At 45.9% G+C, this 23,562-nt stretch overlaps 1 protein-coding gene across 1 annotated transcript in view; it reads left to right on the top strand.

Annotated features, from left to right (window-relative positions):
• The window catches only part of LOC146860652 (uncharacterized), a 172,781-nt gene that overhangs the window by 45,120 nt on the left and 104,099 nt on the right, over positions 1-23,562 (top strand). Inside the window, exons 4-5 of the mRNA XM_085644579.1 lie at positions 2,146-2,248; positions 4,969-5,069. Of these exons, the coding sequence (XP_085500705.1) occupies positions 2,146-2,248; positions 4,969-5,069 (204 nt within the window). The remainder of the gene's footprint in view (positions 1-2,145; positions 2,249-4,968; positions 5,070-23,562) is intronic.

Here is a 23,562-nt window from a genome sequence, read left to right as displayed (position 1 = left end):
AGGGTCTGGAGACACACTACTCTTCCTGTTGGTTCCTCTACCGCCACACAAGCACGCTGTAGGAATTTGGATTATTATTTGAGGTTGCTGACTACCCGCTTCAAGAAATGATCACAACCCTTGTCAGGGCGAACCCTCAGAGACACTAAATTAACCAGAGCTCAACCACCTGGCAGCTATGTCACAGAGCAGACAGGCTTAACTTAGGGTAATATCTAAATTATTTATGAAATACCAAAACAGTAGCGTAAAAATGCAAAAAAATACAAATCCCAAACTGAATTTGAAAAATAGAGTAAAATGTCTTAAACAAAAGGACACCAAAATGATAAAAATCCAATAAGGGGATAAGAATTTTTAAAGTTTTAAGTAGAGAAAGCTCCAAAAAGCTCAAATCAATATTCAGTGACCGCGATCGACCGGGAGCTAGGCACATTTAAATGCTGACCGCAATAGAGTGCAAGTCAAATACATCAACTAGTTTATTTCTGGTCAAAGATTTTTCCCTTTCTGGTGCAGTCTTGTAAGTCCCAATCCTCCACAGTACATTTCCAGGCCTTCCAGGACCTCATGAGAGACTCACAGGGTGTTAAACAGCGCCTAACAGCAGGGCTGATTTGCCACTGGTTAGCTGGGTACTTCCAAGAAAAGGTCTCTTGCAGCTTGTTGTTTCCCTGTAGTCACACACAAGGTAAGCTAACTGACCCTTCTGGGTACAAGAGGGAGCAGGTCAAGTCCTTCTGGATACCTCTCAGATTACAGACAGCAGATCCAGTCTTCTTCCGCGGATCTGGAAAATGTTGTGAGGTGGGTGCTTGGTGCCCACCTTTAAGCCTAGAACAAGCAGGGACTAGGGTGAGAGGTGGAGAAGCCTTGGTTGACTCCCAGGCAAGCCCCAACCAATCGGGAAAAAGTTCCCACAGCCAACCCTACCAAATGTCTGCATTTTCAAGATGGCGAAATTCATTGACCACACTAATCTTGGGCTCTGAGGGCTGGGCATGTGTGTGGAAAGTGTACTGTGGTAATCCTAGTGTTCGCCCACATCTAACACTAAAATGCAGTTTAAGGCAGTCAGTGTATCCACAACAAACCCAGAGACAAATGTCTGGTAGGATAAAAGCGGGGTCCTTTTATAAACCAAACAGTGGTTGCACAAGAATTTGACATCATGTTCTCTCCGTTTTAAGCTTGTCCCAAATGTCACATGGCTGAACAGACCTGTCAAGTAGGATTAAACACTGTGCTCTCATAAGGGAGGCCTGCAGCCCCTACCCTGCATATTCTACTAGACTCTGAGGAGTCTTCTCTGCCCATTCAGATCAGCCTCTTATTTTTTCCTATCCAAAGCTAATTATTGGCTGGGAGAAGCTGGAGACCCAATGCAAATTAGCCTAATCAATGTGATTGTAGGTTATCCCTTCACTGCTTCTGTACTGGATGGCACAATAGGTGCACCACTCCACTGGTGGGAATTAACTTCAATGCCGTCGATACACTTTGTACTATATGCTAGGGACTTATAGGCAGGTTAAATATGCCACTTAGGTGTATGCCAATTCAACCATGTTCAAAAGGAGAACAGAGGAACTTTATTACCGATGATCAGGGGTAAAGTTCACAAAGCTCTAAAGCCAGCAATAAAAATATGGTCCAGCAAACCCAAAATCCAGGGTTACCATGCATAAAAGGCGTTTTTTGTACACACTCTTTTCTTGTGAGTATATATACAAGACCCTTTCTATTGATGAGCAAAGTGTGTATATAAGTGCTAGCAATTGTTAGTGGACTAAACTGACAAACTTATCAGCACAGCTATGAGCATTGGTGTCTGATTGATGGTGTTCTGCCCCAACACCAAATGGGTCACCTTCCATTATTGACAGCCTTAGTTTTACTGGTCTTAGTGCTCTGAAAATGCATTCTGGGTAATTTGAGCTCAACTTGCCGTTTAAGTTCGCACTCCAGCACTAAGCACTTCTTTATGAGGATGAGCTATTTCTGTAGTCATGGTGCACTTGGAAGATCAATGGGTACATCTAGATAGACAGTGAAACAGTGGGCAATGTGTTCCATCCACCTTGCTCACTGGCTAGCCATACTTATACATTGATAGTATGCATCTCTCTCTCTCTTTTCAATCAGAACCAAGTGTATGACGTGAAGGAATGTGATGGCGGTCTGTACGTGAAGACGCAAAGTACTCTCTCGAAGATTCCCATCAAGGAAACTGAAGTCAAGCAATGTGGTAAGAAACATCCTAGGTGATGTGTAGGTATTGTTTTTTTCTATGTTCTGCTCAATCAGATGTCCTGGGTTTCCATGAAGTCCCTTGGAGGTACAGCAAATCATTCACAAGCGACTCCAGAATATGTTCATTGCGATAATGCAAGAGCATTGTGCATTTACTAGTTGTATTAAGGAGTGATTTTTGTAATGATAAGGGGTCTAGATACCTGAGTTATGTTGCAGTGAGCCTCTAAGCTAAAGGCCTTCAAAAGAGGATGTTTATGGGTTTCGTATAGAAATGTAAGTGCGTGCCTTGAATTCTTTAATGGATTGTCCGCTGAAATTCCTTTTATTTGAACTTTTTCTATTAAAAGCACTTTTCAATGGAAAACTATTTCGGCACTGGTCGCTTGTATCAGGAAAACATCTTGCATAGATACATATGGCCATTATTACATAAAAGATAAAAATATTTGATAAAATAATTTATTAAAATCCATTAAAGGAGACAGAAATTATAAGAAAGTCTGTGGCAGCTAATGGGGCCCAAGATGAGGTTTGCCTAAACTGACATCAAAAGCCAAGCAATCTGAGCGATGGCATGCATATTGCCAAATTTAGTTTGGGGCAAATAGCAGCCTGTGACAGCAAAGGAGGAAAGGGTAGTAAAGTAGCTAGGTCAAATGTAAAATGGTATACTCTTGTGCAGTGTCCTGTTGGGAAAAAAAATGTAGTCCAGCGCATGAGTTGGAGCATGATTGGTAGGTTGAGGGAAAAAGAGAGCATTTTTTTAAAGTGAAAAAGCAAGCCACTCATCTTCTTTTTTTCTTTTCCTATTCACCTTTTCAATCTATACAGATGTTTTAAATTGTAACAATGGCATTCATTTTCCTGCACTTAGGTTTATCCACCTTTTGTTTGCTTTTCTGGGCCACATATAGAACAACTGCCTAAATAAACTGCTAACAGAATCCAGATACGGTATTCTTTACTTCCGATGCAGTCTTTTTGCATTAGGCATTTTCTCACCTACCCGTATTCGGCGGAAATCAGGATAAAAAGCTGTAGCCATTATCTACTGCCTAAATCGCAGGGTCATGACACGTGTTGATTTTCATTGAAACCTCCCCCTTTTTGATTACAACCGAAACATTTTTAAAGCTGTTTTAGAAGTGTCTGGTTCTCTTCATCTTCCCAAAATGGCACCCATTTTCTTACCTTTGACATTAGCCCAAATCCTCTAATTAACTAAATGCTACATCTGGTTCTCAATCCTGAACCATAACCGTACCTATCCCTGTGTCTACCTTTTGGCTGTTTTTCTTTTAGGTATGTCCACTATTACGAACACTTACCCTTATTCGTATTTTTTCCAGAACCAACAGTATTCCAATTTTAATCTCCAACTCTTACCACAAACCTGACCTAGCTCTGACCTTAAACTTAATTTGACCCTATACTTGTCTTGATCATAATCCTAAGTTTGACCAGAATCTTTACCCTAACTCAACTTCTATTCTTCACCATATGTTCTTAATGTCAATTGCAGTTATTTCTGGCATTTGCTCTCAGTTAAATTAATTAATTGAAGATAAAATTGAATGCGATGAAAAGCTATAGGAATGGCACAACGCCTATGTAAAAAATGTTAATATATGTTAAAGTTTGCGATATTCTAACTGGTCTGAAATTATTTTGTTGACCACTTCATGGACTTAATTCTTGTTGGTGCTGAAGTATTAAGCATTGTAATTACCCAACTCAGTTGTAACTGTTTTAGCGTTCCGGGAAAAAGGAAAGACAGACTTGGTGAGATATAGATTTCAACTTCAGGTTGGCGACAGATCTATAATGTGGGTACTCGACTCAAGAAGTTACATCACAACACGGCAAAAATTCATTTCTCAACACTACAAATGCCATTGTTTTTGTGCCAGTCCTTTTGGCATTATTTGCCTCGTGTTGCATGAACTGAACATTTTCTCATATATTAAAGCTTAAAGCGTGCCTCTATCTCCCTCTTTCCAGTTAAGAACCACTCTGAGGTTTTAAAAAAAGGTATCTGAAAGAATGTGTTTTTAATTCCCTTACTTTGTTGGGTGGGGTCCCAACTATGACCGACTTTAAATCACTCTTGGTTGACAGCGTTAATTCTTGATTGTAAATCGATGATGCTGTAGGCTCCATTAAATATCGAATGTAACAACACGTCGTTTGCAGTACATTCCTTTACTCCTGAATTTTACATGACATTTACAACCCTGAAAAAAACCTTACATGCCTTTACTTGCACCCACCCCTGAACCCTAAAAACTTCTCGCCCCTTTATGTCTTCTTGCCCGTGAACCTTAATAACCCTTTACCCCTTTATGTCTGCCTGCCCTTTAAACCTAAAAAACTCTTCCTCTGTCTCTATCTGTCCATAAACCTTTTTAAAAAAAACTTACATCCCGGTACCTCTACCAACTCCTGAACCCTAAAAAAGACATCTCTTAACACTTAAATACCCTTTTTTAAATGACGAATAAAATGTAATAAAAAAAATTGTTACCTGCGTTGTGCTGACCTGTTTTGTAGACCCGCATAATAAAACGTGTGTGGTGAACATTACATACCAGTTTCTTCCCATTGTGCAATGACTGAATGACCTTTACGAATGTTCCACAGTAGAGAACTCACTAGAAGGTGATTGATCACAGTTGCTTAAACAATGATAGTATTCCAAATTTTGTTTTGTAGATGCCAGTCTGTCCACAGAGAACTCCCAGCACTTAAGCTCAGAAAACTCTCTTTCATTTTGGGCAGCAAAAATACTCTGCACCCCTGATCCAGAGGAGAAGGTAAGCGAGACTGGTTTCCTCATCTTTCAAATAAAGTAGTGATACTGAGAGTCCTCAGTCTCTGAAAGGAAAGTTCCAGCTGGGCTCAGATATAAGTGTGTTCATTCTTCATACTTTTATCACCCAACATCCTAGTTTCAGTGGTTTAAAGTACACTGCACCTAGAACTGCAGAATGCATGCCCTCTTGTGAAAAGGACAAGCCGCAGAATGTTCCCATCTTTCAATACATTTTAAATACTGACTAGGATGTTTATGCTAGCTCCATGTGTTTGCATGCAGTTAAGCTTGAAGTGATACTATCTGGTAAATTGTCGATCTAGATCCCAAGATGGCGGACATCCAAATAGGGCTTTTCTCCCGATTCGGCAGTTTCTGCCTAGAATCTAGGCTTTAATTTTCATGGTCTGCTCTCACTCGGGAAACAAATTTCCAAAATTGCGTCTGTTCGTTATGGTTTTGCCTTTAGAAAGGTTATTCCTATCCTTCCTTCAGTTCTTCAGATTACCACACAACAGTATTAAAGGCTTTCATTAAATCTCACCCGAACAACTGCAGTTCATTGTGGAGAAGTGTGGCTCAATGGTGGAGAAGTGTGGCTCAATGGTTAGAGCGGCAGACCTTGATGCAGATGTCTGGCCTGGGATCAGGGTTCAATTCCCCTCCTCGGCGGGTCTTGGGCTCAAAATTCCACTGACCTGATAATTCTCGCCTCGGTGCCTATACCAATCCACAGGGAAAGCCAGGATGGGTTCCACAGCGGTATTCGTACAAGCGCCTTGAGACCCTTGCGGGTGAGTAGTGCGCTATACAAGTATCAATTTACATTGTACCTTGATCTCCCTGCCTAACTTGAAACCAGACTGCAGCACATTCAAAATGCAGCTTCCCTCCTTGTCCAGGGAAGTAAAAGATGATTGCGTGTTTATTCTCATTTGTTCTCACAATTTGCCATCTCTGCCTACGTAATAGTTCGAGCAGTGATCATCTCAGTATTGGACCAGTTGCCAGCAGTAATGTACAAAAGGAGTTGTCCAAACATAGCTGTAATGTCTCTTACACCAAGGCAGCAGTATTAGTAACATTTCTCCCCAACCCTGCATGATTGATTGCTCAAATATCAGCTTCAAATATATTTGGGATTTTCTACCATTTTTCTCCAATCATCATCTTATGATTTCTGAAGATACACATATTTATGTCTTGAATACTCACTTTACAGTTTTGGTACACATATATTCATTAAACCAAGGAAAGGCTTCTGAGTTAGTAGGTTGGGCTACCCACAGGAGAGCCACCTAGAGGTATGTGGAGAGTTACCAGTAGCTCACGAGCTACTCATTGGAGAAGCCCGACTTAGAGCATACTTTACCCTAGCCAAAAAGAAAAGATTTTCCAAAACGTCCACCACTCTGCCCGCCCCCACCCCAAAGTCCTTGGTCTGGACCAGGCAACCAATAGCGCTACTTCAGTAATGAAACTGTAGCAGTGACCCCTGTGTATGCTGACGCACAAACCCTCATGTTTAGCTAGTATTAAACCCAATCTGCCATAAGTGTTTCGTCTTACTCTATCCCCCACTCCTGGAATCTTAACCATACAGAATGTTTTCTGCATCTAATTTTTTCGAGTACTTGAGTGGAAAGCCCATCGCAAGGTGGGTGTCGTTGCGAGCAGCATTGACAGCCACCATGATGTCTCTGTCTATTCTCGTACTTGAACGAGTGATTGCAGTCGCCAGAGCAGGGCGGACTGTTACCTTAGCGGCTTCAGCAGCCATGGATTCCTTCAATGTGAACGCCAGCACATTGATAACTCAATGTGTGGATAACATGAGGCCACTGCAAGCATTCTTTCAGCTTAGCCACTGGTTCATAAAGCAACGTGTGCTTCGTTGTGCAACCCTTGGAATCTCGAAATCTATCTTGGCCCTAATAGCGAAGATATTCATTATAGGACTGGACACAGTAGTATGAATCACACGCTATAAGTGTGAGGAATTCGTGATCCGTACTTTGTAGTGCCAGTATTAGAGCTTCGAGATTCTGCCAGCTGCGCTGTACAGTGCCCTAGTTACTGAGTGTGTGTTTTTTAAGGACTGAACTTTCCGTCATGCATGCACTCATTTATGATTGTGCATGCAGTTGAATATTGGTGTTGTGTCCCTACAGCAGGTTGAGCAGATCCATTGGTATAAATGATGTATTCATTTCTATCTAGAGCCATTTTTTCATTCAGCAGAGGATATTCTTGTACATACTGCAAGAATGCTTGTGTTTGTAGTGTAGAATCGAATCTGTAATCTACATCTGTTGCAGTGAGAGAGTTAGCCCATTGAATCCATCATGGATGTAATGCTTTTGCATTTGGAACGCTTGCTTTAGTAAGGGCCTCCAAGGGCGATACAGGGTTCACAACAATTATTTGCTTACCCTGAGCCAGTTCTCTCTCTTTCTCATTACAGCAGTTTGTACTACTGTGAGAATTTTCTCAGTGGGTGCAAAACGCAATTCAGCGTTCATATACAAATGTGACTTTTATGCAATATATACCGTATCACCTTATTTGGAAGTGATATAGGTGTACCAGTTTGGCCCATCGACTACGCGGATCACCACGTTAGTTGTGTTTACATGTGTGTGTAAATGTTTGGAAGCTTCCATAGCAGCTTGTATGGAACGTAAAATATTTGTATGTTCCTGTGTCCAATGGTTGATTGAAAAATCTCGTCTGAATAAATCGTAGAATGGTTTTACTCGTTCAGCGTGATCCAAAATGTATGTTCTGCCAACATTTAGAAATCCTAAAATGGATTGTATTCTCTTCAGATTAGTTGTAGGTTGGAGCAGTGTGCATTTTTCTAAAAAATGCACTGCCAGGCTTTTGCCTTCATTTGACAACTTCTATCCTAGAAACAGCACATTGAGGGAGGCAATTTTTGATTTTTGATTTATTAAAATAAATTTGTAACCCAGGTGAGCAAACCCAAGAATTATGTGGTTCACTCTAGCCAAGTGTTCCATTAACTCATCGACCGTCCGATAAATATCCTCTACATAGGACAATGCCTCCTCATCAAAAGTTTGAAGGATCTCTGTTACCCAGGCTGAGAACAGCCGAGGACTGCTCTTTTACCATTGAGGTAAGTGGCAAAATTTGCGCTAGGAACCCGAGCGCTGTAAACACGGTCAAATATCTGCTTGCAGGTGCTTTATTCTGGCAGAAAAATCCATTTGAGATCTCTAGTGTTGTTTTGTATTTCTTCCGCACCAAGTTATTAATCAGTGCGGCACTATGTGCATTTTTTACTGCAAATGTATTGCAGATGTGTGTGTGGAAATGTTCAAATGTCTGTAGTCTGAAACTAGACGATATGAATTGTCCGGTTTCATTACGGGAAACAAGGGATTATTCATTGATCAGGTGCAATTTTCTATTACACCCTTGTATTCAAGTTTTCTAGGATTTCCCTAACTTGTTTTTTAGCTTCATATTTTATTGAGTACTGTCTCTGGGGTTGAGGAGCTGATTTAAATGGGATCTTGTGATGAGGTGACTCATCATCCCACCCAACATGATTGCGGTAAAGTGCTGGAGCTAGCTCTAACGCCCACTCCTGCACATATGAATGTTTAACTGACTCTGGAACGAGGTCAGAGAAAGCAGGTAAAATTACTGTTTCTCCCAGTGGGCATTCCATTACGAACTCAGGTGGCCAATCCTATGCAGCCAGAAGAACATCGCAAACATATGTCCGAGAAGAGAGCCTTGATGTTCCTGGGTATGTCCCCCTCCATTTGTACCGTTACACTTACCCTTGTATCAGGGTTTTCCAACCATGATATGCTCATTCAGAGCTAATATCACTAGATAATCCATCAGGTTCCGGCGAGTTATTGTAACTTCTGCCGTGCTGTCCAGTATTGTCACTGCTCACTACCCCCGTTCAGAAGCAGAGTCCTCAGTAACCTAGGCATGTCTTATTTTAATTTCAGCTACCTTCTTCTTTTTGAATTGAGGTTTAGGAGTCTTTTGTTTGTCCTCTTAAAGGATGTAGTCTGAAGTGCGATATGTTTCCCTTTTCAGCTTCACACGTTCTTCAGATCTGCACTCTGACTATCCACCTCTCTCCGAACGCGTATCGGATGAATCCTGAAAGGTACGAGAGGAACGTGTATCAGTATCCTGTTACCTGTCGGGCTTTCTAATATTATCACGGTTTCTCAAATTGTATTTGTTGTCCGTGGTTTCCTGCTGAGAAGACTTACCCCGTTATTGTCCCTTTTTTAGGTCTCGCCTACGCAGAGCGCATGCACTGCATAGGAGACCTTTAGCCGTCGTGCAGCTCTTTTTACAAAGCACATACTCGTGCTTGTGGCGACATACGCCTTGCGGGAGTGCACAGCAGCGCACCACAAGCACGAGTATGTGCTTTGAGAAAGAGCTGAATGTGCGCGCGCACGCATACACATACGCACCACTCCAGGACAAGAAATATCAGCCTTTTTTTAAAGTGCTTTAACATTTACGCATTGCTTGTAAATATTCCATCCTATCAGCATTGCTTAAAAATGTCAGCATTACTGAACTTTAAAATCTCCATATTGCTTACAAACATCAGTCTTACTTATTCTCTTGTGCCCGGCTCTCTTTTTACGGCCGACTGCAGAACGCTTGCTCCCTGTGTTATAGCTGCTTCCCCCTCCCTCCTTCATGTTTCAATTATGGTGTCAAATGCCTATAATTTTTGAACCTGTACTTTCAGTTTAATGGCGAGCGCAGCTTTATTTATATGCGGCTCGCCGTATTTACCTTAAAGTATTTTTTTTATAAAGCTCCCCATGCCGCGCTTTCACCTAAATATGCTTCCCCCGCTGCATGTACGTGTCACGTTCAGGAAATCTGCGGGCGCCATTGTTCCCACTCCCTCCTCCATCCTTCCTCTATCAATGCCTTTCGTGTCCCTTGCTTTTTTTTTTTCACTGGACGCAGTGTCATCTTTATAGTGTTTGCGTTATTTGTTGCGGTCTTTTTCAATAATTGGGCAGCCCTCACAACCTCTGCCTCTGCAGGCTGCAGCACACAAGGCGCTACCTCAACTCCGGTGGCAGCCAGTGCTCCTGCCCAACACCCGCCTTAGTCAGTTTGAGGCTCGCAGCTTGGCCATGGACGAGGGGGATGAGCAAAATAAAGGATCTGTGAACTTCCCCAGGGCGCGGGTAAGGTAAGCAGCCCCCAATATCATAACTCTACATGGGGGAAAAAAGTTGTGTCATTGTTTAAATAGCGCTTCTGTTTTCAGCTGATCCTCGTTACTTGCTTGCAAACTAACGAGGATCAGCTAAAAACACAAGCACTTGTTTTCACCCAATCATCACCCCTCCTCTCCAGTCCTTCTCTCCTGGTTTACTTTTTAATTTGTGAATAGCACTTTGTACAGCTCCAGACACATAACAAGTATTTGGAATGCAATAAGTCTCGCATTTGCGAGCGTTTTAGCCATTAGCATTGTAAATGACAATGCCTTTTATTTATGTTTTAAAAACCAAAACATAAATAAAATGTCATTTACAATGCCAATAGCTCAAACTTGGGTAAATGCGAGACCTATTGCATTGCAAATGCTTGTCTTCTTAGAACAATTGGGTGCTTGCTTAGAGTTATCCTTTCCAGATGTACTCTTAACCTGTGGTTTCCCAGGTCTGGCTCACAAATTCTCTACCAAGCATCGCATACGTTTCTCCGATAATTATAGGCAATTCCTGCTCCTGCTGTGCAAGAGTGAACTCCCTCAGGTGTTGGTGTATAGCCAATGCTGCTGCTTCTCCCTTACGTTACTTGACATAATGGTTGATACTGCGGCAAAATTGTCCATCAGTTTAATCCCCATTCCAAGGCAGGTCCTGCCCTGTACTTACTTGTTTAAGTACCTCAGATAAAACTGCTATTGAAGAGGTACCATGAGTTCTTGTGTAAACTGCCGCAAAGACTGTACCCCAAGTAGCACAATCTTCCACCGGGGGAGCCATCCCCATTGGCAAATAAAATGTTAATATTCTGTCTTTGTCCTGCTGGCCCTTATGGGGAACAACCGCTTCAAGATGGCTTGTTTTCTGTGCTATCCAGAACTGAATTTGCTCTCGACTAGTGGGAACCTTTCCCATAATGGCATTCCGCGTCTGAGGGCTGATACCCATAACAGACAGTTGTGGTTGTGCAGCTGAGCCGTCCGCTAAGGGTTACCTGTCAGTGTTCGATAATGTATTGCGTGAGGTTTCTGTAAAGTTTTACTAGATCTATATATAGTGTTTTTAATTCTGCTGTATCTAAATCATCTAGTTTAAGATGTGGTTTATAAGCAACTCGCACTGGCCAAGTCGCTCCTTCTTTGCTAAGCGGACCGAGTCTCACATTTTCTACTGTATGGGGGAGGGCGCCTTTACAATTACCTACATATACATTCAGCTTCACAATTTTATGGTAATATGTTGGCTACGATATTTTTTATTTTTTAAAACATTTTATTATGTCAATATAGCCATCACCATGCAGAGCCCCGTAACCCAGAGACGTCTGCCAAATCCTTTATACATGTACATAGAGGCAATAGACAGTTGTATATTCAATAACTCCCCAACTCCCGTCCCAACCCCCAAAGATCGCACTTCCTACCGCTAGCCTTACTCTCCCCCTTCCGTCCATCCCGCTCTCCCCTCGCAGCATACGCACCCCTGCACTGCCCCCCCAGGACCACCAACGTCCGTGAATAGCTGCCCCTATGGATTGATCTCCCTCTCTGCGGGAGGTTCCAGCCCAATTCCACGGTAATCTGCCCATCGTTTCCAGATCTTAAAGTGTTTGCGTGGGCACCCCCTGGCCTCAAACGGGCCGCTCCAGCCCCATACAGAAGTCCAGGCCGTTCTTCCATCTCAACATGGAGGGGTCTCGTGCCGCCTTCCACTCCCTTGCAATATCCCGCTTGGCCAGAGTGAGTCCCAGCAGCAAGAGATGACGTTTGTATATATTACCCCCTATATCCTCCATGACATGGAGTAGAGCCAGCCGTGGCGAGCGGGGGAGCTCCCACCCCAGTACTTCCGAGAGGCACGCCAACACTCCCCTCCAGAATCGATCAAGGGAAGCGCACTGCCAGATAGTGTGAAAGAATGTGCCCTCTTCCCTGCCACACCTCAGGCACTCCGGGGATGCAATCAGCCCCGCCCGCCACAGCCGCACCCTCGTGAAGTACACCCGGTGCAGGTATTTAAATTGAACCAACCGGAGCCTCATGGCTATGGCAGCACCTCGCGGGGCGGCCAGCGCCTCCCTCCAATCCTCTTCCTCCAGAGCGCCCACATCTGCCTCCCAGTCCCCCCGAAGTTTGCTCAGTGTGGGGGAGCGGTGTGTAACCAGGGATTGATAGATCCTGGAATTTTTTTTATCTGGCAGATTCCCCCATGAAGACTTTCGCCTCCAATGGGCTGAAGTCAGGAAGCGATTCCAGTCCCACCAGTGCGGGCGACAGGGCGTGCCTCAGCTGGAGATATCGAAAAAATTGCTCACGCGGCATATGGAATTCCTGCTGTAGCTCATGGAAAGATTTGAGTGTCGTCTTTCGCATTACGTCTCCCAGCGTGGAGATGCCAATGTCATCCCATCCCTTAAACCCTTGTAGGGCCGCCAAGTGGGGTAAACGCCCATTGTGCCACAGGGGAGTCTCCCGAGTCAAGGTCTGCCACCATCCCATACGGCGCAAGGCCTGCCTCCAGATTTGAAACACTACCTGTGTGACCGGGGGCAGCGCACCCCTCAGGGACGCCGAGTAGAGGAGTGTATGCAGCGTGTGGCGTCCCAGAAGCTGCCGTTCCAGCGCATATGCCGGGTCTCCCCTGTCCCCGTACCACCATTCGTTAAGGACTAGAAGATGTGAAGCTTGATAATATGATAGAATATCCGAGGTTGCCAGCCCTCCACAGTAGGTGGACAGGAAGCACGTCCGTATAGCCACGCGCACCTTACCCCCCTCCCACAGGAATTGCCCTAGAACCGAATTCACCTGTCTGAACCAGCCGGGCTAAATCTTATACGGGTGGTTCTGTAGCTGATATAGGAGTCGAGGGAGCGCCACCATTTTAAATATTGCCGATCGCCCATACAGAGTCAAGGGCATACGAGACCAGATTTTGATATCGGAGCGGACGCGCTCCCATACTGGGGCCACATTCCGCTCCCAGGAGACCGCTGGCACATCTGTCAAGAACACCCCCAAATATTTCAGTCCCCCCACCGCCGACTGAACTGAAGAGGCCCATGCCCCCATTTTCGTGCGCTCGCCTAGCGCCCACAAGGTGGACTTGCGAGGGTTCATGTACAAGCCCGACGTTTCCCCGAAAACCTGCATAATGCGCAGGAGTGGTGGCCCAGTCCTGTCCACATCCGTAAGAAAGAGGAGAACATCGTTTGCATATAGCGCAATCCGATCGGACAGGCCCGTGGCTCATTCAAACCCCCGAACCTGCGCGTCCATGTGTATCCACCTAGCCAGCGGCTTCATAGCAAGAGCGAAAAGATATGGGGACAAAGGGCATCCCTGCCTCGTTCCGCGTCCCAAGGGGACTCGCACCGCCGCCGTGAGGTCCGTGTCAAGGACCGTTATGTAAGAAAGAAACCGGGGACCCAGATTAAGTCTGCGGAGCAATGCAAAGAGATAAACCCAGCTGAGGGAGTCAAACGCTCTATCCATGTCCGCCAGCAGTAAGGCCGCCGGCTGTCCCGTCTTTTGTACAGTCGCTACTGCCACTTGCGCCCTCCGTATGTAATGTCTGGTTGCCCGCTGAAGCATGAATCCCGCCTGGTCCGGATGCACGAAGGTGGTGATGTGCTATAAAAATATCGTAGCCATAATATTTGTGTGTGCTATATCCTAACATACTTTCAATTTTGTGGCCCACCTTCTGACCAGCTGGAAAACCGATGTTGCTTTTTGCTGATGCGTGGCTGCTGCACTCGGAGAAGGGAAGGTCGATTCCCCATTCAAGGAGGAGGTTATAGAAGCAATGAGTGCCATGCACCCAGCAAGACATTCACCCCCAGCAATTTTTCGATTTGGTTCTTTAAGAGGCAAGCTACTCTCCTGACACCCCCACCTTTTAGATAGTTTTAACAATAGGTACCTTTCCAGGGGACCTCCGAGGGCCGGCCATATCCGTTATATTAAGAAAAATGTGTCCACTTTACAGCTATGTCTCTTACCACCTCATCTCACTGATCAACACAGATTGGTTCAGGTTTTCTCTTCTCTGATTCATCACAACCACAGCAGCTTCATGCCAAATGCACAGTTCGCTGTCTGTAGTGACGGAAGTTTGCATTGTCCTGTGCCCATAAGTTTCCTAGTCCTTACGTGCTAATCTTGATTGACTTCGAAAAGGCTACACAATGCAGATGTTTCTTGCGGGTCATGCGGAGGATGAATTTTTGGTTTGATATTCATGGCTTATTTCTGCGTTCTACTAACAAGCCCCCTGAGCTCAGGTTCATGTCAACTGGCCTATCTTGCCCATTGCCAGTTGACACCAGGCAGGGGTGCCCTCTTTCATGCCTAATTTTTGCTCTGCTAATGGGAGCCCTCGCTGTCTGAATAGGAACGGATGGCTTAGTGCAGAGATTTCAGTGGGAGGAAGGCCTGGAAGACAGTGTCACAATATGCTGATGCCGTGCTTCTCTTCCTCCCGTACCCATGATAGAGGGCTCTGATTCAGAGGGATCTTGAATTTGTATGGGGAAGCCTCCAGCCTTGTTGTTAACTGGTATACGTCAGTCATTGTGCCTATACATACAGGAGAGACAATATATATGGGTTACATAAAAACAAGAGGCAACCTTGTCTATATATCCTCCTGAATCACTAAGTGAATTGGGCATACAGCAACTAGCCCAAATTCCACTGAAATGGGAATGCGAAAACTTCAAATATTTGGCGGGCAGAATTTGCTTCTGGAAGCTGCCTTGATAGGTGGAAATCCGCAGAAAACTATTTTAGTGCTTGCTCTTATGTGACGTACCAGAAGAAATCCACCCTTTAAGTGATGGGGATAATAGCCATTGGCTAGAGGGTGCCAATACCCCGCTTCTTTTATCTGTTTGCCGCCATACTGTTGTACCTGCCCCGGTGCTTTTTGCAAATGCTGTGCTGATGGATTTCATGTGGGGAAGCCAGAGGCATAGATTAGCCATTACCAAGCTATAGATAGTTTTTGGACTTAAAAACTGCATTTTAGTTGGACAGTGGTCCACTGAACCACCATCTCCTGCGGCTCGTCCTATACAGGAGATGTTTAGCGAAAAGCCACTGTTGACTAGTGTTTTCTTGCATCCATCCTGTGAGCTGACCACTGTCGGCACAGAACGCTGTGCAAAATTAAAGATGCTGCACAGACCTGCACACATTCTAATCACGACAGCAGTGATATCCCGTCCCGACAGGCCAATTCATAACTTTAATGCCTTGATCCATATGATAAAGAAAACATTGCCTTAAAATGAAAAAGGCTCCTAAACCCATGCTGAGCTGGAAATGGTATTGGGACTGGGTAATTGCCAGAAAAGCAGATGATACAGACACGCTTACAAGGTCTAAGAGATACCTGGGTACAGATTTAAACAGGAACATATTTGGCCAAGAATGGAAACAAATCATTGCATACCTGAAAATGGTGTAAAAAAACAGTAGATGCAGATTGTTACAATATGACATACTATATAGGATATATGGGACTCCCAGCCGTCTATACAAAATATATTGCGCGGCCCCAGATAAATGTTGAAGAGGAGCCATGATCACAAGCCCTTATACCACATGTTGTGGACTAGCACTGAAATACGTCTGCTCTGGGGAATCGGACACACAAATAGACAAAGTGGTTAATGTACATCTAGAAAACACTCCGGGAGCCTTCCTCCTGGGATTAAGAAAACAAACTAAGAAAAACAAATATGAATGTTGATTATAGATCTAACGCTTATTAAATCAACAATTGGCCCAGCAGTAGCAATCCGATATCCCACAAACCTAACACAAAGGAGATGAGAATTAGGTAAGTGGACTGAAGCAGAGAGTCGAGTGAAAATTATGACAGATCCCATGAATGTACTGCATACACAACTACAAGCCAGATACTTGTGCACCCTGATAACATCTCCCACACTTGGGCCCTGACACCAGTTTAATCATTGAATTGCTAGATTAGTTTCTAACAGAAAGAAGTACAGCACATAATAATTGGATACACAAAGTAAGAGGCCAGTAGGTAAGCCATCAGCTGTCTTTAATGTATATCTGACATGTCGTCTGTTACCGTTAGATTTAAACTAACTACTTCTGTGTGTACAATGTAACGTGACTGTAAAAACGTGCAATGCAGTGGACTGTGTTTAGGCTTTTAAAACTCAATAAACACAATAAAAATACAAGGAGGAGGGACCAGCTGGCATTTCCACTGAGCACCCAACCCACACCGTTACGTATTTGGGTATGTATGTCGGCCTCGTATAAGAACTGTGCTGGAAACTTTACGTTTCCTTTTTAGATGGAGAGTTCTTCAGGGATTGAATACTGTCCTTCTCTCGATTTTGAGAATAGTTCCTTTTTTGGAGCCTCCCTAAAATCCTTGACGTAATCAAAAAATTACCATCACGGATCCCTGAACAATTCTGTGACGCAATGCTAGCCCTGTCTCACTATTTCCTTTGGGTGGGGAAACGACCCAGGAATAAATGCGTCTAGACAGTATCTGAGGGTGGGCACACTGTGACAGACGTGTGTTTGTGCAACCAGGCCTCAGGGTTAGTTGCCATAAACGACTGGTGCGGGAAGTGCAGATCTGACCGTGCCATCAGCTTGGAATTAGAACTGCTCAGCGGCCTGGCTCTTTGCTACTCCAGACTCCCTGCCTCACCTGACTGAAGTTGTGCTCAACTGCTGAAAGAATACATCCCCTCCCCTGTCTGTAAAAAGTGTGGTGAGAGAAATGTTACTTTCAGACACGTGATATGGGTGTGTAATTCTATTTGGAGCCACTGGGAGGATCCGGGCAGGCACCTGAAACAGATGACAGCCATTGTGTTCGAGGTCATGTTCAAGAACTGTTTTCAAAACCAAAGAAGGGGAAGGTGCTAATAGATTTGCTACCCTGGGTTCGTGGTTAGGAAACAGGATAAAGTGGACTATCAATACATTAGTTCTCTCCCAGGGCACCCACCGTTTCTGCACGGATGGGAAACATGGGATGGGAGTGCGACTTAGCTGAGGAGAGGGGTATGAGGAAAGGGAGAAATTATGAGAGAGCCGCCGCAGATCTGGCTCTATGGGCGGAAATTACAAATTCACTCCGGTACACTTCAAGCAGACAGACACGCCAACAGATCACAATCAAGTAGCCCCTGACGGGAGACACTCGGAACTGGCACTTGCTCCCTTAGTGCTGTCTGAACCCTCACATAAGTAGAATGTGGTAGCCTGGAAGGCTTGTCTCCTTTAGCAAAGTTAAAAACAACGCATTAAGCATATTGGTATCTGATGACATAACTTACAATGTGGAAAGTGATTGTTGTAGACTCTGGGTGGTGGTGGATGAGAAATTGTGATGGATATATAATTGAAGTGCTGAATAACTGTGCTTAGTTTTTTGCATCGTTTTTTCCTTTTGTTTTTCAAAAACCTAAATATAAATTATTTTTGAAAGCCTGCTGATAGATGGCCCTACACTGAACTGAGTGGAAGGGCAAATTAACAGAAAAAACGCCTGTGCGGCTTGGCAGACATTTGGTGCATTTGGCTAGGCTGGAGGGGTTCTGAAAATGGGATATCATTGGAATATCCAGCCTGGGGATATATGAGTATCCAGTCCTATTAATTCCTTTGGAGAGAGGAGTTTGAATTCCACTTGTCCTAGCTCTTTGGATATCCCCAACTACGACATGCTCTGGAGTATCGCCGTGCCGATCTGAAGGCTATTCCAGAATATAGCCCCGGGATGCTAAGATAGTGGTTGACTCACTGGGTAGGAGGGGTGTCTGGTGGAGGGGTATCTTGCAGATTTACTGATCACTACTGATTAATGGTCCTGATTGGTTCAAGGATTTACGATCTTGTTGGGAGAATGTCTCGGGGAGACCTGGAGGATGAGGGTTGGAGAAGGCGAAGACTGCACCTCTGGAATTTGCAGTTCCATCTTATATGTAGCTCATCCCATTTAAAATTCTACACAGAATTATTTTACTCCAGGGAAGTTGTGGAAACCGAACAGAAATCATTCCTTGATGTGTCAAAGATATGGTTAAGAAAAGGTTGACTTCCTCCTCATGTTGTAAAATTGTCCAGGGATCCAGACTTATTGGCAAGAGATTAGAGACCGCCTCAGAGGTCTCTTGGGACTTTCAATTGAAGGCTCCCCAAAAATCTGTCTTCTAGAAATTATGGAGAACAAGGAGGGCTCACATTGAACGTGGTCCCTAGTGGGCATGGGATTCCTTCCAGTCAATCGTGACACTACACACTACTGACAACCTGAAATTCCCCATCTTCTCTATCCCCCTTGATGCTTGGTTAAGGGGAATAGGTGAATGATTTTATGTCCTAAAGGTGATTTACAAACCAGGGGGTGTCCTGTCAGACAACGGAAGAAATGGGTTCCTTGGTTGAATCATTTTGGCCTTCGCATACCATGACATGTCTGGTTGCTTCTGCACACTGTCTGCATGTATGCCTGTTTTCCCCAATTTTACATGATGCTCCTGTCTATTCAGTTATTGGTGTGTGCATCACTAGGGTTGTACCTGCTTGGTTTTGTTTTGAAATCAATAAAAATGTTTTTAAACACAACAAATAATAATAACCTTTTGCTTATAATGTAGCCAGACTTGTTCAAGTGACTGGAGGAAGGCTGGGACTTTCCTAGTTTTTGAGCATAGCAAGGCAGGAGAGTTTGGAACATGGTGATCCAAGTGCTACAACGAACTCCCCGCATTGTCTCACCCTGAGCTACTCTTATTATGCTCCCAAATTCAGTTTTGATTAGAAATGTCTGAATGGGGGGGCGTGGCTAGCCACCGACGGGAATGGCTGCTCGGTAGATTAGCTCCAGGCGCCACTCCCGAACCATCTGTTTTTTTTGCACCTCCCGCCTGATTCCTGCCCCACTGCCCTAGAAGTGCTGAGTAGGTGCCCACCAACACTTGGTCTGAGTTTGGAGCGGATCGCTGCTGCCATTTTTGCGAAGCTCCACAGACTGGACTCTGGCCGAGAGGCCCGCCGCTGAGAGGGTGGCGGCTCGGCGGGCCAGATTAACGCGAGGCCGAGGCTTTGGCCTATTTCGGCTGTGATTTCCCCCCCGGATGGCCCCTGGAGGATCGAGAGCCCGGGAGTGGCAGGCCCTGAAGACGGCCTGGTCGAGGGATTTGGCGCGGCTCCGGTGTCCAGGCCGGTAAGATCTCCAGATACTGGTGCAGGTCCCTGGGTGCCAGAGTGAGTTGGCCCTTCATGTTTTGAGCGGTGGGGGTCCCGGAGACCTGACAGCTGAACGCCTGCGCTCCGCGTGGCCCTGGGTGGAGCGCTTGAGGCCTTTAGTGCGCATTGTCAGGACCGGGCCCTTGGATGAGGCCTCATGATTTGTGGGTGCAAGCTCTGATGGACATAACAAGCCTGGAAGCGCGTGAAGAGAGGGTCAAGTGTGAGAGCGACCCCCTGTGGTGCGGGGCTGCGTTTTGAGGAGGCAAAGATTGCGTCCGGCTGTTCCAGGGTGAGGGTCACGTGTCTCCGGCTCTGCCCACTGCTTCTGAAGGATGACACCTTCTCCATGCTGGACTTGCTGATTTGTTGGGGGCACAGTCGATGAAGGGAATATCCCCGGCAGGCGCAGTCCCCTGGAATCTAACATTGGAGCCCTGGTTGCGTGGAGGACCGCATTATTTGGGGCGAGATTTTAACGCCTGGTGCCTTCCTTAATAGTACATACGCCGCTTCATTGCTGCCTCCCCTCCATTGCAAATTGGGCACCACTGACCGGGACGGTGGCTAGGCCGCTGGTTTCTGGCTGGATACAGGAGCTCCACGAGGAGGGTGGTTACCCTGGCGATGGAGGCCATCTTCTGGGCTGACATTCTATCAAAACAAGCTGGGTGTCGGGGGGGGGGGGGGGGGCCATAGTCGCTTAGCTGAAGAGAAGAGCCCTGTGCTGCACCGCTCGGAGGGGGGTGCGCCACGCGAAAACCGACAGGCCGGGTGGAATTTTCACCGCAGGTGGCGGGGAGTAGCGATTGCGCCCTGACTTTGGGTGTGGAAATTTAGCTTGTAACTGAACATTATCTGCGCCATCTTGCCTCTCCCCAGCGTCACGCACAGCGAATGCACGGCCGCCATTTTAGGCACCCCACTCTCTCCCCGCTCATTCTCGATCGCCAGCGCTTTCCCCTGGCGCTGCGAGCATCCCCCGCGCGCCGGCCACCCCCGCTCTCATACACGGGCCATAAACCCTCTCATTCAGCGCGACCCTGCCATGGAACCACATCCCACACCTGACCGACATCCCATACATGGTCATGCCCCTCTTTGATAAACCCCCTTCCTCTGCGCCCCATTGTCCGAACCGATCCCAGGCCATCACCTAGCCCTGCGGATGCAGTTTATTGCCCCTACTGTAAGGGAAACACCCCACAGGGATTACGGTGAATCAAAGCCCCTACCCCCTGAGACCCGGCCGGTTGCACACACCCCCGGGAATTGGCGGAATATCCAGCTGCGTGATAGCCATCTCCTACTGTGGGTGGGGTGGGGACTTCTACTGTAGATATGTGTGGGAACGAGCTTGAAGTGGGGGTTCCAAGGAATGTCTTTCCGTACATCAAGGTCTCAATAAGAATGTACCATGTGTAATAAAGCAATAAACCTGTGTATAAGAGGCCAGGCCTCAGAGATGCAGTTAGAGCACCTCGTGACGATACCTTGCTGTCTGATCTGATGTGTTCTGCTCCAACGGAATAAAACTTTGTTTCCTGCCTTCCAGTCTCCGGCGCCTGCCTCTTTCATTGGTAAATTATCGAGTGGTATGAGAGGCGATTACCGCCGGGCAATACTTGAAGGGTTATCGACTGAAACTGCCGCTACCATTTAACAATTGGCGTCCCAAGCGTGGGGCCCATCAGCGACACGTGGATCCAGTGGGAGAGGTCCTGACGACAGAGTGAACGACTGCAACGATCGGGAGAGCTCCTGCCCAATAGACCCTCGTCTGGCAGCCGATCATCCGAACTTCACTGGTTCCGAGCAGACCTCTCTCGAGTGATCTACGGTCCTGACTGGGAACCATCAGGAGTGCCGCGGCAAATACGGAGAGTAGAGGACGATCGGGCGCTGGAGGCGGAAGACGAGAAACTGTCCACGCGGTCCGGGTGAGGTCGTGATACACGACAAATTGCGAAATAATTGATTGATTGTTTGAAGCTTTGGAATACTAGTATTGCTCATTGATTGTTCTCTTTGAGATATTCGCTGTCTACAAACGGGGAGGAGTAGAAATACTCTCTCTCTCCCTTTGCAGATAGTGAAGGGTAGGTAACGCAGACTTTTGTCCCCGTTGAAACCCGTCGTGCCTATCTTTATCTCCCCACTGATTGATTGTCCGAACATTGATTGTTTTGAAGAATAGTGCTCTTTGAGATATTCTCTGTTTGCAAATAACGTAGAATAGAAATATTCTGTCTAGTCTTTGCAAATAGTGAAGGGTAGGTAACGCAGACTTTTGTCCCCGTTGTAACCCGTCGTGCCTATCTTTATCTCCCCATTGATTGATTGATTGATTGTCCGAACACTAGTTGTTCGATATTGGTTCTTTTGGAGGTATTCTCTGCTTACAAATAACGAGGAATAGAGATATTCTGTCTAGTCTTTGCAAGCAGTGAAAAGATAGGTAGTGCTGACTTTTGTCCCCATTGAAACCCGTCATGCCTATCTTCTCCCCACTGATTGGTAGTTGGTTCTGCCCGGACCGCTTATTAGAGGTGGACCATCCGGCTCCACTGGAAGGCACCCCTAATAAGGACATGTTCACTAAATATGGACTAGTCACCGTAGCTTATACCAAGCTATGGCATAAATATACAAAGAAGGACCCCGAGAGTCAGTGGCCACTGATGGGATCCTTCGACGACCATAAGATAGAAGTGCTAGAAATAGCTCTGCGTAGCAATAAGACGACGCCTACTATGCTTGACAGTATCGGCATGTGGCGCAAAGAAGCAACGCAACGGAAAAAGAGGGAAGAAGTAAAAGCAGAAAAGGAATTACGAAAAGCAGCTCACCTTGCCGCTAGAAAGTTAGAAGAAGAAATAAAGGAGAGAAGGGAAACTAAACTAAGACAGGAGCCCGAAACATCAGGCCAGTACGCTGTTAGGACCCCTTCTTTGCTCTACCCTGAGTTATCCTCTAAGCAGCGAACGAATGATGAATTACTATTAGGTCCCCCGATCATTTACATGCCCCCTCCATACGCACCCTCCCAATCAATAGTGCAACACCCACAACCCCCAAACACGAGCGAAAGCAGTACAGGGGCCTCGGTCCTCACGGCCTCCGCGCCGGCCGAGCCTCCTGTACTGAACACAACGTCGGCAATAACGTTGGATGACCCCGAGATGAGGAAGAAAGATTCCACCAGAATGAATCGACTAACGAAGGATGAACGAGCAGGAATCGACAAAATAGTAAAGACACTAGTGGAGCGTAAGGAAAGTGAGGAGTTTATAACAGACGTATATAACTCGTATGCAGACAGCCGCAGACGACACTTTGTCGTACGACTTTGTTATCATGCCCTAAATGCATATGAGGATAGGTACCGCGATAAAGGTCCCGAAGGCTTAGCGACCCTATATAGGAAGGTAGACATTGGGGAAGAAGGAGAGGGCGATGTAACGAACCTCTTCACTCGTACACTCGAGGTCTATCGACACCTTAGAGAACACAGGCAGACCACCAAAGCAGAAACCCCCATAGCGACTAAGCCCCAAGAAGGAAGGGCTGATACCATGATGCCCATCAAAGAGGCTGCCCCCTACTGGGTCCCCCCACGAGGTCAGGGAACACATGACGACATCAACCACCAAGATGCGAAGGGAAGGGTTGTATATAATTGGGTCTACCAGCCATGGGACCGACAAGATATTTTGACATTTAGAAAAACTCTACCCGACTTGAGAAAGAACCCGACTGCCTTCTACACTGAACTGGGTACAGCCTTAGGTTCTACGATAATGACTTTAGCAGATATCGACTTGTTCTTTGGGCTATGTCTGCCGGCTGATGTGTGGAAGCAAATCCGGAAAGTTGACCACGCTGAGTCGTTCGGATATACCTGGGTACAACTCGATACCATAGATAAACAGCGAGAACCGGGACAGAAACCCCCGAAAGCCATATTAGAGCTCCCAGACAAGATTGT

Source organism: Triturus cristatus, chromosome 3_1 (assembly GCF_964204655.1).
Source record: "Triturus cristatus chromosome 3_1, aTriCri1.1, whole genome shotgun sequence".
In the NCBI taxonomy this organism is placed as follows: domain Eukaryota; kingdom Metazoa; phylum Chordata; class Amphibia; order Caudata; family Salamandridae; genus Triturus; species Triturus cristatus.
This window is presented reverse-complemented; position numbering and strand designations above follow the sequence as displayed.